Consider the following 16,462-nt stretch of genomic DNA (forward strand, 5'->3'; position numbering starts at 1 on the left):
GAAAGCGTTTGTGTGGTGACCAGGATAGAATCCTAAACACCCACAGAAAAGAAATCTATTGAAACAGCAAAAAATATTATTTAGTAATTGAAAAGATGGGGCCAAGTTAGTAGAATAATAACGGGCTCAAAGAGAGGTGTTTGTTACAGAAAATAAAGATGGTGAGACCCTCTATAAAGTACAATGCAGAGGTGAAATATTGATGCAGCCAGTTGACCTGAGAGCTGATCTTCAATGTGGTTTGAGCATTTGGAGCAACAAGCAAACAGACGACAGGTGTTGATCTCAGATAATGGATCCAGGGATCATGAACATATTCAGCATATCTATCCTTCCATTAATAGTCCAATCCAGGCACTAACATCCCTACCTTGATCAGCACAAATAATGTTTTGAGAATTCAATTCAACATTAAATTAGAAGCCTCTCTCAGAGCTCACATGCAGTGTTGTTATCAGAAATGTCAAACATGAAAGAGGGCAATCTGAAATGATCTTAATCACAACATTAACATTTCATCGTATTTCAGAAAAATTAGTTAGTAATTCCGACAGTGAATACTCACCCAATGTCACAATAAAAAGTAACTTTATTTCCAACTGTCTGATTTTGTGCGGTATAATATCCATTCAGGATCTCCCCTGGGTTACCACAGTTTATCCCTACACAGAAAATAAAATGAGAAAATTAGATTCTTACATAATCTCCAACAGAGATTAAATTTGATTGCAATATTTAACAGGAAGCTGATTAGCCCCAACCACAATATCAAGGTCCCGATGTTCAGATGTAATGTTCCCAAATTAAGGCAACACAAATGCAAAACGTTCTCTGTTTTCCATCTCTCGCAACAGATCACTCTGTCTTCAACAATACTGTGCATTGTCCTGTAGCAACCTTCACCAGCCAACTTTGCTTCAAAGTAACAATGCCAGGTAGCACAATTGCTTCACAGCTCCAGGGTCCCAGGTTCGATTCCGGCTTGGGTCACTGTCTGTGCGGAGTCTGCACATCCTCCCCGTGTATGCGTGGATTTCCTCCGGGTGCTCCGGTTTCCTCCCACAGTCCAAAGATGTGCAGGTTAGGTGGATTGGCCATGATAAATTGCCCTTGGTGTCCAAAATTGCCCTTAGTGTTGGGTGGGGTTACTGGGTTATGGAGATAGGGTGGAGGTGTTGACCTTGGGTCGGGTGCTCTTTCCAAGAGCCGGTGCAGACTCGATGGGCCGAATGGCCTCCTTCTGCACTGTAAATTCTATGAAATCTATGAAATCCACCTACTCACCAAATGGTGAGAGACCAGAAGCCATGGAGGAGCAATGATATTTAACTGTCCGTTTACAAGTACAAAATAGAATGAAGATAGATAATTAAATATAGTCCATCATTTCGTGAGTGTTCAAATTCCCACCCCTGGGTAGTGTACACAGCTGGGCCCCTCCGGCGGGTTCTGCTCGCCAGGTGCACGTCATATGGCCCAGTCATCACCAACATGAACAGATAATCTAACGGGGGGGGGGGGGGGGGGGGGGGGGGGGGACTATCAGGCATAGAGGCCTGCGACTGAAATGTAAACATTTCAAATCAGCAACCTGACATTGAAGTTCAGGATTCCTGTTCTGGGGGAGGGGGGGGGGGGGGGGGGGGGGGGGGGGGGAGAGACACAATTGGAAGGCTCAATCCCGTTGGTGTAAACCCCTCTTGTGGATTCTTGCGGGATTTTCTGCTCCTGCTGCTAATCCCACCCCCTTGATAGCTGGAGCGGAAATTAACCCACCCAATAGTGTTTGTGCAGAGATGGACTTTGAGAGTTGGGCTTCATAACATCGAGGGTAAAGATAAAGTGGCCAGTGGTACTTCCGGCCTGGCAGGGGCACTACCAGGGTGCCATACGTGCAGTGCCAAAGTGTCAGGGTGGCATTTCTGGAGATCAGGCCCGGGGTGCCTTTTCGTATGAGATGGGCTGCGGGGTGTCTCCATGATCCCCTAACAAGTGAGTTAGGGCATCGGGCGGTGTTGGAGGGTCACGCTGATTGGTGGAGTGATCAGGGCGGCATTTTGAAATGGCTTCTATATCTCTTCCTGCACTGGCGAGAGGAGCTCCTCAGTGCATGAAATGGACTGAGTGCTGCCCCGTTTGGGAGCGGGATCATTCTCGGTGCTATAAGTGCCAGCAATGACCCTGCTAAACCCGCCAAAAATCGGACGCTTTTTTTCCTTAAATTGCGTCCCTTTGTTTTTATTAGTTCATGGAATGTGGGCATCACTGGCTGGGCCAGCTTTTATTGCCCATCCGTGAGGACATTTAAAAGTCAACCACATTACTGTGTCTCTGGAGTCACATGTGGGCCAGACCAGGTAAAGATGACAGATTTCCTCCCCTAAATGACAGATGGGTGCTTATGACAATCGACAATAGTTTCATGGTCATCATTAGACTTTTTTTAGTGCAGGTTTTTTATTGAATTCAAATTTCACCGTCTGCCCATGAGGGGATTCGAACCCAGGTCCCCAGAGCATTGTCCTGGGTCTCTGGATTATTAGTTCAGTGACAATACCATTACACTACTGCCTCACTTGTATGTCAATCAACAATAAAGCAATTCATTGAAAATAGATCAATAATTTGTTACTGAAAAACAAGATACAAAACAGGGGAACATAAACTTACGTTCACAGGATGGAACCTCACCATCCCAACCCTCAGCTGCACATCGCCGATAATCCCTGCCCACAATGATGTATCTAGTGAAAGAAACACAAGTCACCTGTTATCAGAGTCATGAAGGTTGATTGGGAAAGTGTTACAGTTTGCTGACCAGGTAGGATTATAAGATTCAGTGAGGGAAAATCTATCAAACTAACAACAAACTGGTAAAAAATAACAAACATCGAACTGGATTAGCAGAACAATGAAATAGGAATCAAATCCTGTTGTATTGCTGCTTAAAAATGAAAGTTCAGATCGGATCCCATATAAAGTACAGCACACAGGTGACGCGTTGGTGCATAAAGCTCCCTTTCCAAATGATTGTTAATTTAAACCACACATTTTAAAGAACCAGCAGACATGGACGTCCAGTGTTGATCCAACAAATGGACATTATTATCGATAACACATTTAACTTTTCTATCTTTGCATTAATATTCCCATTTCAGCACTAATATCCCTCAACTTGATCAGTGTAAAGATTCTGTTTTAAATTACCACTTGAACACTCAAATGGAAAACTCACTCAGAGCTCACATGTTGTGATCACTGCGGACACCTGACATTAACCTATTCAGAGTGCTAAAATAATACAGTCCCTCACCAAAATTATTCACAGTTTTATAAACTGACTACTCACCCAATGTCACAATAAAAAGTAACGTTACTTCCAACCGTCCAATTAGGTGCCTTGTAATATCCATCCGCAATTTCCCCAGGGTTACCACAGGTTATTGCTGGGCACAAAATAAAATGAGAAAAGGTAGAAATGGGACAAAAATCAAAAATCAGCAAATGATTTTTCATTGCTAATTATAAATATTCAGCACGAATATGAAATGCTGCTGAACAATTTCCCAGAATATCAGATTCCCCGAAATTTGAAATTAATTTCACAGAATGATGGTAGGTATTGCACATGCAGGATTTTCTCTAAATTCACAATTACTCTCAGCCACTGCTCTCTGTATTCAACAGCATCAATCTTCTCTTGCAATCCAAAACAAAACAGCTTGGATTTAGTGCCTGCAATGAGTGGCCTCCCACAAGTTGGGAGAACTGGTGGGATTCAATTGTCACATCTGTGGGTAAGGGCCAATGTGATTTAAGTGTCCTCCGGCACTTAACTGGCCAACATTGGGCCTTCCATATCACCATTCTTCATCAGGCTGGAATTGCCATCGCCGACAGCTATTGGCCAATCACGGATCGGCAGATCTCTATTCTGGGCAGAGCCACCAAGACCAGTGGCAGCCACTGGTAATGAATCGAGGCCCAACCAAACGATCTCTGCTGGATCCCTGGACACAGATGATAGGGTCATGAGGTGGTGGTTGTGAGGTCAGTGATGTTGGGTTTCGGCAGCACATCCCCCACTTCCAAATGCCAGATGCCTCGATCAGGGACTGACTGCCTTACCCCACTAGGAGACAGCAGGAAACACAATAGTGTTTGCTGGACACAGGAGAATCATCTGCCTTCCCTTAAATCTCTGATCCGCCTCTAATGTCTGATTGATCCAGATACTTATTCTCATGTGGCTCATTAATAGGCCCAATTTACATCGCACCATTAGAAGGTGGGATTCCCATGACAGGTACCTCCGTTGGGCACAAACACAGACGTTGTTCGATCTTGGAACAAAAATGGAAGAGGAGCAAATAGAAGGGAATCTGAGCATGAATTCAGCATTGACCCTAAACATTGATTGCCTTTTATCAATTTCCTTCCCTTTCTCTTTCCTCGATCTCCCATGGCCCAAACTACTGCGAATCCACTAATATTAGCCCCTTCTAGACTTTCCATCATCCACCAAAACATGGCTCTTTGCTCCAACACCACCATTTGCACCAGGACAGAAGATTAAATTCCCGTGGAAGGAACAGGATTGTTTAATGAATGAATTTGCAGGTTATCTTTTTTAAATGTGCAATGTTGAATTCAGGAAATTAATATTTTTTGGCCATTCCAAACAAAGAAACTCTACTTTCGAAGATATAAAAAAACTGCAGGAAGGAAAACCTGGATGTAAACCAACAAGCGTGACAATTCATTGAATGTGGTTCAGTCATTTGGTTCAGACAAGCCAATCAGTCAGTTCACAAAACAGGGAAACACATCTTACGTTCACAGGATGGACGTTCACCATCCCATCCCTCAGCTGTACATTGCCGATAATCTCGACCCACCATTTTGTACCTAGACAAAGCAAAATAAGTCACCTGTGTTAGTTAACTGAAAGATCAATGGGAAAGCGTTTGTGTGGTGACCAGGTTAGAATCCTAAACACCCACAGAAAAGAAATCTATTGAAATAGCAAAAAAAGTTATTTAGTAATTGAAAAGATGGGACCAAGTTAGTAGAATAATAACAGGATCAAAGAGAGGTGTTTGTTACAGAAAATAAAGATGGTGAGACCCTGTATAAAGTACAGTGCAGAGGTGAAATATTGATGCAGCCAGTTGACCTGAGAACTCTTCGTCAATGTGGTCTGAGCTTTTAGAGCAACAAGCAAACAGACGACAGGTGTTGATCTCAGATAATGGTTCCAGGGATCATGAACATATTCAGCATATCTATCCTTCCATTAATATTCCAATCCAGGCACTAACATCCCTACCTTGATCAGCAGAAATACTGTTTTGAGAATTCAATTCAACACTAAATTAGAAGCCTCTCTCAGAGCTCACATGCAGTGTTGTTATCAGAAATGTCAAACATGAAAGAGGGCAATCTGAAATTATCTTAATCACAACATTAACATTTCATCGTATTTCATCAAATTTATTTAATATTTCCTACAGTGAATACTCACCCAATGTCACAATAAAAAGTAACTTTATTTCCAACTGTCTGATTTGGCACGGTATAATATCCATTCAGAATCTTCCCTGGGTTACCACAGTTTATCCCTACACAGAAAATAAAATGAGAAAATTAGATTGTTGCATAATCTCCAACAGACTAACCATTGCAATATTTAACATGAAGCTGATTAGCCCCAACAACAATATCAAGTTCCCTATGTTCAGATGTCATTTTTCCTAATTAAGGCAACACAAATGCAAAAGGTTCTCTCAGTTTTACATATCTCATAACAGATCACTCTGTCTTCAACAACACTGTACATTGACAGGGCAGCACGGTGGCGCAGTGGTAGCACTGCAGTCTTACGGGGTCGAGGTCCCAGGTTCAATCCCGGCTCTGGGTCACTGTCCGTGTGGAGTTTGCACATTCTCCTCGTGTTTGCATGGATTTCGCCCCCACAACCCAAAGATGTGCAGGGTAGGTGGATTGATCATACTAAATTGGCCCTTAATAGGAAAAAATGAATTGAGTTCTCTAAATTTATTTTTTTTAAACTGTACATTGACCTGTAGCAATCTTCACCAGCCAACCAAAATCTCACGTATCCACCTACGCACTAAATGAGAGACCATTAGCCGTGGAGGAGCAATAATATTTAACTGTCCACGTACAAGCAAAAAATAGAATTAAGATAATAATTAAATATAGTCCACCATTTCATGAATGTTCAAATTCAAAAGTGAGGAAGTGATTGCAAATGCTGATCCATCTTAAAGATCACGGATGGGATTGTTCGTTCCGCCAGCCCCTTTTTCCGGTGTGGTGCGCCCCCTCCGGCACCGGGATTCTCCGTCCCGCAAGCCCCTTTTTCTGGCACGGCACATCCCCGCTGGCACCGTGTTTCTCCATTACTGCTGCTGGCCAATGGGGTTTCTCAATGTGGCCACCCCACCCTGTCAGAAAACCCGCGGGCGTCCGTGCGCTGCCAGAAAAGCGGAGGATCCTGCCGACGGAGAATCCCGCTGCAATTATTTCCACTTTCACGATGTGGAGATGCCGGCGTTGGACTGGGTGAGCACAGCAAGATGTCTTACAACACCAGGTTAAAGTCCAACAGGTTTGTTTCGAATCACTAGTTTTCAGAGCGCAGCTCCTTCCTCAGCTGTGCTCAGAAAGTTAGTGATTAGAAACAAACCTGCTGGACTTTAACCTGGTATTGTAAGACTTCTTACTCCACTTTCACAGCAATGTTCGACCTGACCATCCCCATCACTAAAATATTCCACCATGTTTTCTGTCCCCTCACCATTTTCTATTACTTTCATTCAAATGTAAATTAATGTGACAGTTTCCTGTTTGCTGCAGTAAAATAACCATTTCAATGAAATGAAATGAAAATCCCTTATTGTCACAAGTAGGCTTCAATTGAAGTTACTGTTAAAGTCTGTGCCCCGGTGGGGGGGGGGGGGGGGGGGGGGGTTGTGGATGCTAGGAACCCTTCGAGGCAAGTCAGCCAGAGTTGGAAAAGTTCTGCAGAGTTCGGAGTTTGCAGGCTGATGCGGAGTCATTCGGGCTTGATGCGGAACTCCATCTTCAAAGTCGTAGTCAATTAAATTGATCTACCATCAATTGTACGCGAGGCGAGTGATTTACCAAAGTCTGGCTTTAATTGACTAGAACACAGCTCTGCGATCGTCTACAATGGAAAGGGACGATCGTCAGGCGTCTGACCATTTATACCTCGTTAATAGAGGCGTGCTTAACTCAGCTTCTCGGCCAATCGGTCGAGAGGCACATGACCGACCAGGGCCAATGGTAAGCCGACGTTCTGGCCCAATGGCAGACAAGTATGCAGATCATATCACCACAGGTGGCACCGGCGTGGAGAGGAGGGAGGGAGGTGGTACCGGCGTTGAGAGGAGGGGGGGGTACCGGTGTTGAGAGGAGGGGGGGGTACCGGCGTTGAGAGGAGGGGGGTGGTACCGGCGTTGAGAGGAGGGAGGGTGGTACCGGCGTTGAGAGGAGGGGGGGGTGGTACCGGCGTTGCGAGGAGGGGGGGTGGTACCGGCGTTGAGAGGAGGGGGGGTGGTACCGGCGTGAGAGGCGGGGGGGGGTGGTACTGCCGTTGAGAGGAGGGAGGGAGGGGGGGATGGTACCGGCATTGAGAGGAGAGGGGGGGTGGTGGTACTGGCATTGAGAGGAGGGGGGGGTGGGTACCGGCGTTGAGAGGAGAGGGGGGGTGGTGGTACCGGCGTTGAGAGGGGGGGGGGTGGTACCGCCGTTGAGAGGAAGGGGGTGTGGTACCGGCGGTGAGGGGGGGGGGGTGGGTACCGGCGTTGAGGGGGGGGGGGTACTGGCGTTGAGACGAGGGTGGGGTACCGGCGTTGAGAGGAGGGGGGGGGGGGGGGTACCGGCGTTAAGAGGGGGGGGGTACCGGCGTTGAGAGAGAGGAGGGGTACTGGCGTTGAGAGGAGAGGGGACGGGTACCGGCGTTGAGAGGAGGGGGGGGGGCGGCGTTGGAGGGGGGTAGGGGCAGCGTTGGAGGGGGAGGGGTGGTGGGGAGGGGGGGTAGGGGTGTTGGAGGGGGGTAGGGGTGGTGAGGGGGGTAGGGGTGGTGAGGGGGGTAGGGGTGGTGAGGGGGGTAGGGGCGTTGGAGGGGGGTATGGGTGGTGAGGGGGGTAGGGGCATTGGAGGGGGTAGGGGTGGTGAGGGGGGTAGGGACGTTGGAGGGGGGTAGGGGCGTTGGAGGGGGGTAGGGGTGGTGGGGGGGTTTGGGGTAGGGGGCAGTGGCGTGCAGGGGGGGCGACGGATGCCCGGGGCCAACGCACCGTCGCCCCCCCCTCTGAACGCCGCTGCCCCCTACCCCAACCCCCCCTCACCACCCCTACCCCCTTTCAACTCCCCTACCCCCCTCCAACGCCCCTACCCCCCTCACCACCCCTACCCCCTCCAATGCCCCTACCCCCTCCAATGCCCCTACCCCCTCACCACCCCTACCCCCTCACCACCCCTACCCCCTCCAACGCCCAATCCCCCCTCACCACCCCTACCCCCTCCAACGCCCCTACCCCCCTCACCACCCATACCCCCTCCAACGCTCCTACCCCCCTACCCCCTCACCACCCTACCCCCCTCACCACCCCTACCCCCCTCCAACGCACCTACCCCCTCACCACCTCTACCCCCTCCAACGCCCCTACCCCCCTCCAACGCCCCTACCCCCTCACCACCCCTACCCCCTCCAACGCCCCAACCCCCCTCCAATGCCCCTACCCCCCTCATCACCCCTACCCCCCTCACCACCCCTACCCCCTCCAACGCCCCTACCCCCTCACCACCCCTACGCCCTCCAACGCCCCTACCCCCCTCCAACGCCCCTACCCCCCTCACCACCCCACCCTCTCCAACGCCCCTACCCCCTCCAACGCCCCTACCTCCCTCACCACCCCTACCCCCCTCACCACCCCTACCTCCCTCACTACCCCTACCACCCTCCAACGCCCCTACCCCCCTCACCACCCCTACCCCCCTCCAACGCCCCTACCCCCCTCACCACCCATACCCCCCTCCAATGCCCCTAACCCCCTCACCACCCCCCTACCCCCCCCTCACCACCCCTACCCCCCTCACCACCCCTACCCCCCTCTAACGCCGCCCCCTCTCTCTCTCAACACCGGTACCAGTTCCCTCTCTCTCAACGCCGCTACCCCCGCACTCGCCCTAGGTCACTGAACGGCGTCAACCATCATCAATGGTTGACGCCGTTTTAAAGCTACTCTGTTTTTCGCCGACGTGACCCGTGGCCACGTCGGCGGGAATTCGGCCCATCCGGCACGGAGAATGTCTGTCTGTTAAAATCAATGACATCCCGCCGGCGCCAGCTATTTTCAGAGGCTGCCGGCGGGATTTGAACAACGCCGGTTTTTGGCCGCTCGGAGAATTAAAAACCCGGCGGGAGCAGGAATAACGCCGCCTCCGGCCGATTCTCCGACCCTGCGTGGGGTCAGAGAATTTCACCCGAGATCTCCCAGGCGAGGCCGTTAGTTCCCGGGTGCCGGGAGAATCTGGCACGGACACAATTAAATCAGCCTAATGCCTCGTTTAAAAATGTTCATCCGGTTCCCAACCAGGACGAGATCCAGATCGCAAAGTCTCGCGAGATCAACAGCTTTGTCGTATCACCAAGTCAGACATGACAAGGTCGCTGAATCGCACCCTTAAAATTCAATTCACTCACGAAAAGGGCCAATTATTTACCTTCATTGCTGTTAGACCCAAAATGTAAGAGACTTTAATCAAACTTTCTTCAATAAACACAGAATGATTGCTTTATCAAAAGACAAAACCTTTTCAAAAACAAGTTGCAAGAACTGGTACTCGCACACGACTACTCTGGAAGCATAACCATCTATCCTTTTGTAAAAATACCCCTGCATGCATGCGCATTCACACACACACACACATATAAACACACAAACAAATAATAAATACATAGGCTTAATATCCTCTTTTTTTTTGCAGAGTGGGGCAACTGGCAGGATAACGGTGTGGAATCTGCCCTTGGTGTAATGTTCTTGTCATATGGCCTGATTTATATTACAAGAACACTTTTAGCTAAAGCTATAAATGATTTATTAACATTAACTGTGGGTAAACTATATACAAAACAACAGACGAATAATAGTAAGATCAAGTACAAAGGACCTCTCTCCAGCTTCCTCCAGCCAGTCTGAGGGGGTTACCTGACTCTAACATTCATTTATATCAGGGGTGGGCAAACTATGGCCCGCGGGCCGCACGCAGCCCGCCAAAGGTCTTTAGCCCACCAAGATCAAGTCATAAGAAAACATTTTTTTTTTTAATTTTAAGGTTAATTGGGGGGTGGGGGGGGGGGGGGCTGTTGGGTTACTGGTATAGGGTGGATACGTTGACTTGAGTAGGGTGATCATTGCTTGGCACAACATGTGTTTCATGTAAAGTTTCTACTTTAAAATATTAATTAATAAAAATTAATTGCTTTTTTTTTCTTTAAAAACCTTTTATTTTGGCTATTTTAAATATTAATTATTTTACTTAATATACTATGCGGCCCTTTAAAATTGTGAATTTCTGAATGTGGCCCTTGCACGGAAAAGTTTGCCCACCCCTGATTTATATACTAATGAGACACCTAGTGTTCAATCGGTGAATTACAAAACAACCATGATATCACTGCACTTTGCTGTATTGTGAAGGGGCAGCTCCCACAACGTCAGGCTGGCGTGACCGGCTCCAACAGCTTCGTTTTTAAAAGATTGGGACTCCCTTTTCAAATGGTGCCCCGATACAACCCATTAAAAATAGACGACCCATCCCCCACCGCCATTGAACACCCTCTGGCCCCACTGGTGCTCAACCCCACCCATCAACCCCACCCAACACTATCTGACACTGCTGGGGAAGTGCTCTGGCATGACCCTCTCCCCTCTGGGGTTTTTACTCACAGATTCTGTTCTCCAGGTGAACATCGTGGGGTATCTGTTATGTTTCACCGACGTGAATGAACAATCTAATGGTGTGGGTGTGGAGGGGGTGGGGGGGCTATCAGGCATTAGAAGTCTGCTAATGACGTTTAAACATATCTAAATGGAGATCTCAACGTTCAACAACCAGGTTCCCGTTCCATCATTGGTGAGGGGGAGAGGGCGGAGGCAGTAAGAAACTAAAAGCCCGCCAGTTCAAGCAGCTCTTTAGGAGTCTCAAGGGATTTCCTGCTCCCACTGTAAATCCCAACCCCCAAAATTGGGAGCCAAAGATCCCCACATTAGGTTTTCTACTGAGATAAGCTTTGAATGATAGGCTTAATAGCATCAAGGTGCCTTTCATGGGTTTGAAGCCGTCAATCTGAGACTCCCTCTTATGAAGACAGGCTGCTCAAACCAATGGATGTCTGGACGTTCTGACCAATGGAGTTTCAGCATGCAGGAGAACACAGAGCTGGGTCAATTCTTCTTGCCTCAGCTTTGCAGGCATCCAAATACTCAGAGGATCATTCCCTGGCTGCAGGTCGATAACCCCACATGGAATTTCATATAAGACAGGGAGAGAGGGAGTTGGGCAGCCTTTGCTTCTCAATTTATTCCCCACTGATTTCAAAAGCAACAGCTCCAAAATCTAAAGTTTGTCTATGTGGTGTGATTTCCCGTAAATCCCCAGCCTTTGTCAATTTTTACCCATCTGCATTTCAAAGCAAACACACAGCTGATTTCCCCTCAACAGATTTATTGGGAAAGAAAGCAGACTTAATCCCAGGCCAAAGGCAAACTTGTAACCCTTCATTAAAAGAGACTTCAGCTCAGCATCCAAGTGTCCAGGCGATGCAACACCTTTCCATATTTTTAAACCAAAATATGAGTTTGAAAGATTCTGCAGAGAAAGAAATCCTATATGTTGATCAACATTATTAACAATTCATTGGAAGTGGATCAATAATTTGTCGTTAAAAAGCAAGTTAGTCACTTTACAAGACAGGGGAACATAAACTTACGTTCACAGGATGGAACCTCGCCATCCCAACCCTCAGCTGTACATCGCCGATAATCCCTGCCCACAATGTTGTATCTAGAGAAAGAAAAACAAGTCACCTGTTACCAGAGTCAGGAAGGTTGATTGGAAAAGTGTTACAGTCTGCTGACCAGGTAGAAATTCTAAGATGCATAGAGGAAAATCTATTAAAATATTGACAAACTGCGGTTAAAAAACAAACAAAAATAGAACTAGATTAGCAGATCAATGAAATGGACATCAAATACAGCTATATTGTTCCATTAAAATAATCTGTTAATTAAGTGTTCCAACCAAGGAACACATCCGCCAACTCAGCAGACTGATCAAGACCTTAGATCCAGACCTTCAGAACACCCTACGTGCTCTCATCCCACGTAATCCCCGCATTGGAGATCTCTACTGCCTCCCGAAAATACACAAGGCCAACACACCAGGCCGTCCTATCGTTTCAGGCAATGGGACCCTGTGTGAGAACCTCTCTGGCCACATCGAGGGCATCTTGAAACCCATCGTACAAGGTACACCCAGCTTCTGTCGCGACACGACGGACTTCCTACAGAAACTCAGCACCCATGGACCAGTTGAACCAGGAACATTCCTCGTCACAATGGATGTCTCGGCACTCTACACCAGCATCCCCCATGACGACGGCATTGCTGCAACAGCCTCAGTCCTCAACACCGACAACTGCCAATCTCCAGACGCAATTCTGCAACTCATCCGTTTCATTCTAGACCACAACGTCTTCACCTTCGACAACAAATTCTTCATCCAGACGCACGGAACAGCCATGGGGACCAAATTTGCACCTCAATATGCCAACATCTTCATGCACAAGTTTGAACAGGACTTCCTCACCACACAGGACTTTCAACCGATGCTATACACCAGATACATCGATGACATTTTTTTCCTTTGGACCCACGGCGAGACATCACTGAAACGACTACACGATGACATCAATAAGTTCCATCCCACCATCAAACTCACCATGGACTATTCTCCAAATTCAGTTCCATTCTTGGACACACTCGTCTCCATCAAGGACGGTCACCTCAGCACCTCGCTTTACCGCAAGCCCACAGATAATCTCACAATGCTCCACTTCTCCAGCTTTCACCCGAAACACATTAAAGAAGCCATCCCCTATGGACAAGCCCTCCGTATACACAGGATCTGCTCAGACAAGGAGGAGCGCAACAGACACCTACAGATGCTGAAAGATGCCCTCGTACGAACGGGATATGGCGCTCGACTCATTGATCGACAGTTCCACCGCGCCACAGCAAAAAACCGCACCGACCTCCTCAGAAGACAAACACGGGACACCACTGACAGAGTACCCTTCGTCGTCCAGTACTTTCCTGGGGCGGAGAAACTACGACATCTTCTTCGCAGCCTCCAACACATCATCAGCGAGGATGGACATCTTGCCAAGGTCATCCCCACACCCCCACTACTGGCCTTCAAACAACCGCGCAACCTCAAACAAACCATTGTTTGCAGCAAATTACCCAGCCTTCAGAACAGCAACCACGACACCACAAAACCCTGCCAGGGTAATCTCTGCAAGACATGCCAGATCATCGATATGGACACCACCATTACACATGGAAACACCACCCACCAGGTACGCGGCGCATACTCGTGCGACTCGACCAATGTAGTCTACCTCATACGCTGCAGGAAAGGATGTCCCGAAGCGTGGTACATTGGCGAGACCATGCAGACACTGCGACAACGAATAAACGGGCATCGTGCGACTATCAACAGGCAGGACTGTTCCCTTCCAGTTGGGGAACACTTCAGCAGTCAAGGACATTCAGCCTCTGATCTCCGGGTCAGCATTCTACAAGGAGGCCTTCAGGAGACGCGACAACGCAAAATTGCTGAGCAAAAACTTATAGCTAAGTTCCGCACGCATGAATGCGGACTCAACCGGGATCTGGGATTCATGTCGCATTACATTCGGCCCCCACCAACAAGCCTGGACTTGCAGAGGCCTACCGACTGAACTGGCTTGGGACAATTCACACCTCTTTAACCTGGAGTTACCTCTCTCTCTGCATCTTTGATGATTTGATTGCCTGCAGGTGCTCGCATTCCGGGGCATCTCTGACTGTGTCTATATAAACATTTCTGGAACAAGCCTTTCCATTCACCTGAAGAAGGAGCCGTGCTCCGAAAGCTCGTGTTTGAAACAAACCTGTTGGACTTTAACCTGGTGTTGTAAGACTTCTTACTGTGCTCACCCCAGTCCAACGCCGGCATCTCCACACCATTAAAATAAAGCAGAGGTGGAGAATTGGTGCATAAAGTTCATTTTCCAACATTTAAAAAAACCAGCAGACATGGACGTCCATTGTTGATTCAGAAAATGGACGTTATTATCAACAACCACATTTAACATTTCTACCTTTGCATTAATATTCCCATTTCAGCACTAATATCCCTCACCTTTATCATTGTAGACTGTGTTTTAAATCGCCAGTTGAACACTCAAATGGAAATCTCACTCAGAACTCACATGTTGTGATCACTGAGTCCGGTCGCCTGACATGATCCTATTCAGAGTGTTAAAATAATATAGTCCCTCAGTAAAATTATTCACAGATTTATAGACTGACTACTCACCCAACGTCACAATAAAAAGTAACGTTACTTCCAACCGTCCAATTGGGTGCCTTATAATATCCGTTTACGATTGCTCCAGGGTTACCACAGGTTATTGCTAGGCACAAAATAAAATGTGAAAAGGTAGAAATGAGACCCAAAATCCCCACCAGATTTTCATTCCCAATCATAACTATTTATCACAAATATGAAATGCCGCTACATGTTTGCCCAGAATGTCATGTTACCTTAAATGTGGAATTCATTTTTCAGAATTATATCATTATAATGCAGGGTTTTCTCTCATTTCGAATTACCTCACAGCAAGTAGTCCTTGTATTGAACAACATCAATCTTTGCTAGCAACACAAAACATAATGGCTGGGGTTTAATGCCAACAATGGGGTTTCCCCCACCTGTTGGGGAACTGGTGGGAACATAGCGTCACTTCTGTGGGGAGTGCACTTCTGTGGCAAGGGCCCAATGTGAATTTGGGCAGTGTTGGGCCTTCCGTACCAGAATCCTCCAGGTGTTCGGAAATCCTTCCCCAGCAACTATTTGCCAATCAGAGGCCGGCAGCTCTCAGCTCTCCGATGCCAGCACCACCACCAACAGCACTGCTGGTAATACACTAGCCCCCTGCTTTCTGTGGGATATCTGAACACAGATGATTGGTGATCACAGGAATATTGCTGGATATCAGTGGCAAGAGCAGGACGCTGATTCGTGCTGAGCCCCCCCCCCCCCACCACCACCACCACCACCTTTCCTGATAACGAGTCCCTCAATAAAGCCCTGAGTGCCTAACAACAAGAGATTCCCACTCCGCGCCAGCCGGAAATCCCGAGAGTGTTTGCTGGGTGGTCTTTGGGAGGCACGAAGAACCAATCTTTTGTCACAGATCCACCTCTGAATTCTGGTGGTTTCAGGGATAATCGCTTCCAGGTGGCTCATGAATCAGTTCAATAGACATCGCACCACGGGCAGGCAGGATTCCTGACTTAGGCCCCACCTCTGAAATGGGGATAGTTTCACCGACACTGGCCTTCATTCGTCTGTCCCCAACCCTCCCCGCCATCATGTGCCCTCTGACAGACTCCATTAATTCCCACCAGTGTTAGGCATCCACCTATTTTCTGAATAGAGTAGGGAGAGTAGTAGCTATGGATGAGCAAAAGTACTGAGATATCCAAGTACATAAGATATTGAAAAATAGTGCACAAGGTCCAAGACGTAATCAAAATGGTTAATGAAATGCTGTCCTTAAGTTTTAGGGTGTCGGAACTGAAAAGTGAAGAAGTGGCTATTTCCTCTTCCACCGCATTATCCCCTCTACCTCAGCACCAATTCTATGTAAATCTCCCACCAAGTTTTTGTCACCTCATGAATATCTATAACTTTCACTCAAGCTTGGGCAACAAATTAAAACAATACTTTCCTATGAACACATGCATGAACACAACTAAATCAGTGGGGCACAAACACAGATCTAGATGGAACATAGAATAAAAATGGAAGAGGAACAGAAGGGAATATGAGCTTGATTTGAGTATCGACCATTAACCTTGATTGCCTTTTTCCTTTATCGTCCAATTCCAACTTCTCGATCTCCCGTGTCCCATCAGCTACAATTCCACTGAAGTTAGCACCACCCAAACTTTCCATCATCCACCACAACATGACTGTTTGCTCCAACACTACAATTTGCAGAAAATCTAATTCTTCTGAAATGTGATTTCATTTCACACCTTATGTTCCTGAAATATGTAGTACTGAATCAATGCCA

At 47.5% G+C, this 16,462-nt stretch overlaps 1 protein-coding gene across 1 annotated transcript in view; it reads right to left on the reverse strand.

Annotated features, from left to right (window-relative positions):
• LOC119978176 (CUB and sushi domain-containing protein 3-like) overlaps positions 1 to 16,341 on the reverse strand; it is a 32,612-nt gene extending 16,271 nt beyond the window's left edge. Inside the window, exons 1-7 of the mRNA XM_038819608.1 lie at positions 16,241 to 16,341; positions 12,044 to 12,117; positions 5,525 to 5,621; positions 4,835 to 4,908; positions 3,350 to 3,446; positions 2,671 to 2,744; positions 566 to 662 (exon numbers count right to left, since the gene is read on the reverse strand). Of these exons, the coding sequence (XP_038675536.1) occupies positions 566 to 662; positions 2,671 to 2,744; positions 3,350 to 3,446; positions 4,835 to 4,908; positions 5,525 to 5,621; positions 12,044 to 12,117; positions 16,241 to 16,341 (614 nt within the window). The remainder of the gene's footprint in view (positions 1 to 565; positions 663 to 2,670; positions 2,745 to 3,349; positions 3,447 to 4,834; positions 4,909 to 5,524; positions 5,622 to 12,043; positions 12,118 to 16,240) is intronic.
• Positions 16,342 to 16,462: the final 121 nt, after the last annotated feature.

This window comes from Scyliorhinus canicula, chromosome 15, assembly GCF_902713615.1.
Source record: "Scyliorhinus canicula chromosome 15, sScyCan1.1, whole genome shotgun sequence".
Classification (NCBI taxonomy): Eukaryota; Metazoa; Chordata; class Chondrichthyes; order Carcharhiniformes; family Scyliorhinidae; genus Scyliorhinus; species Scyliorhinus canicula.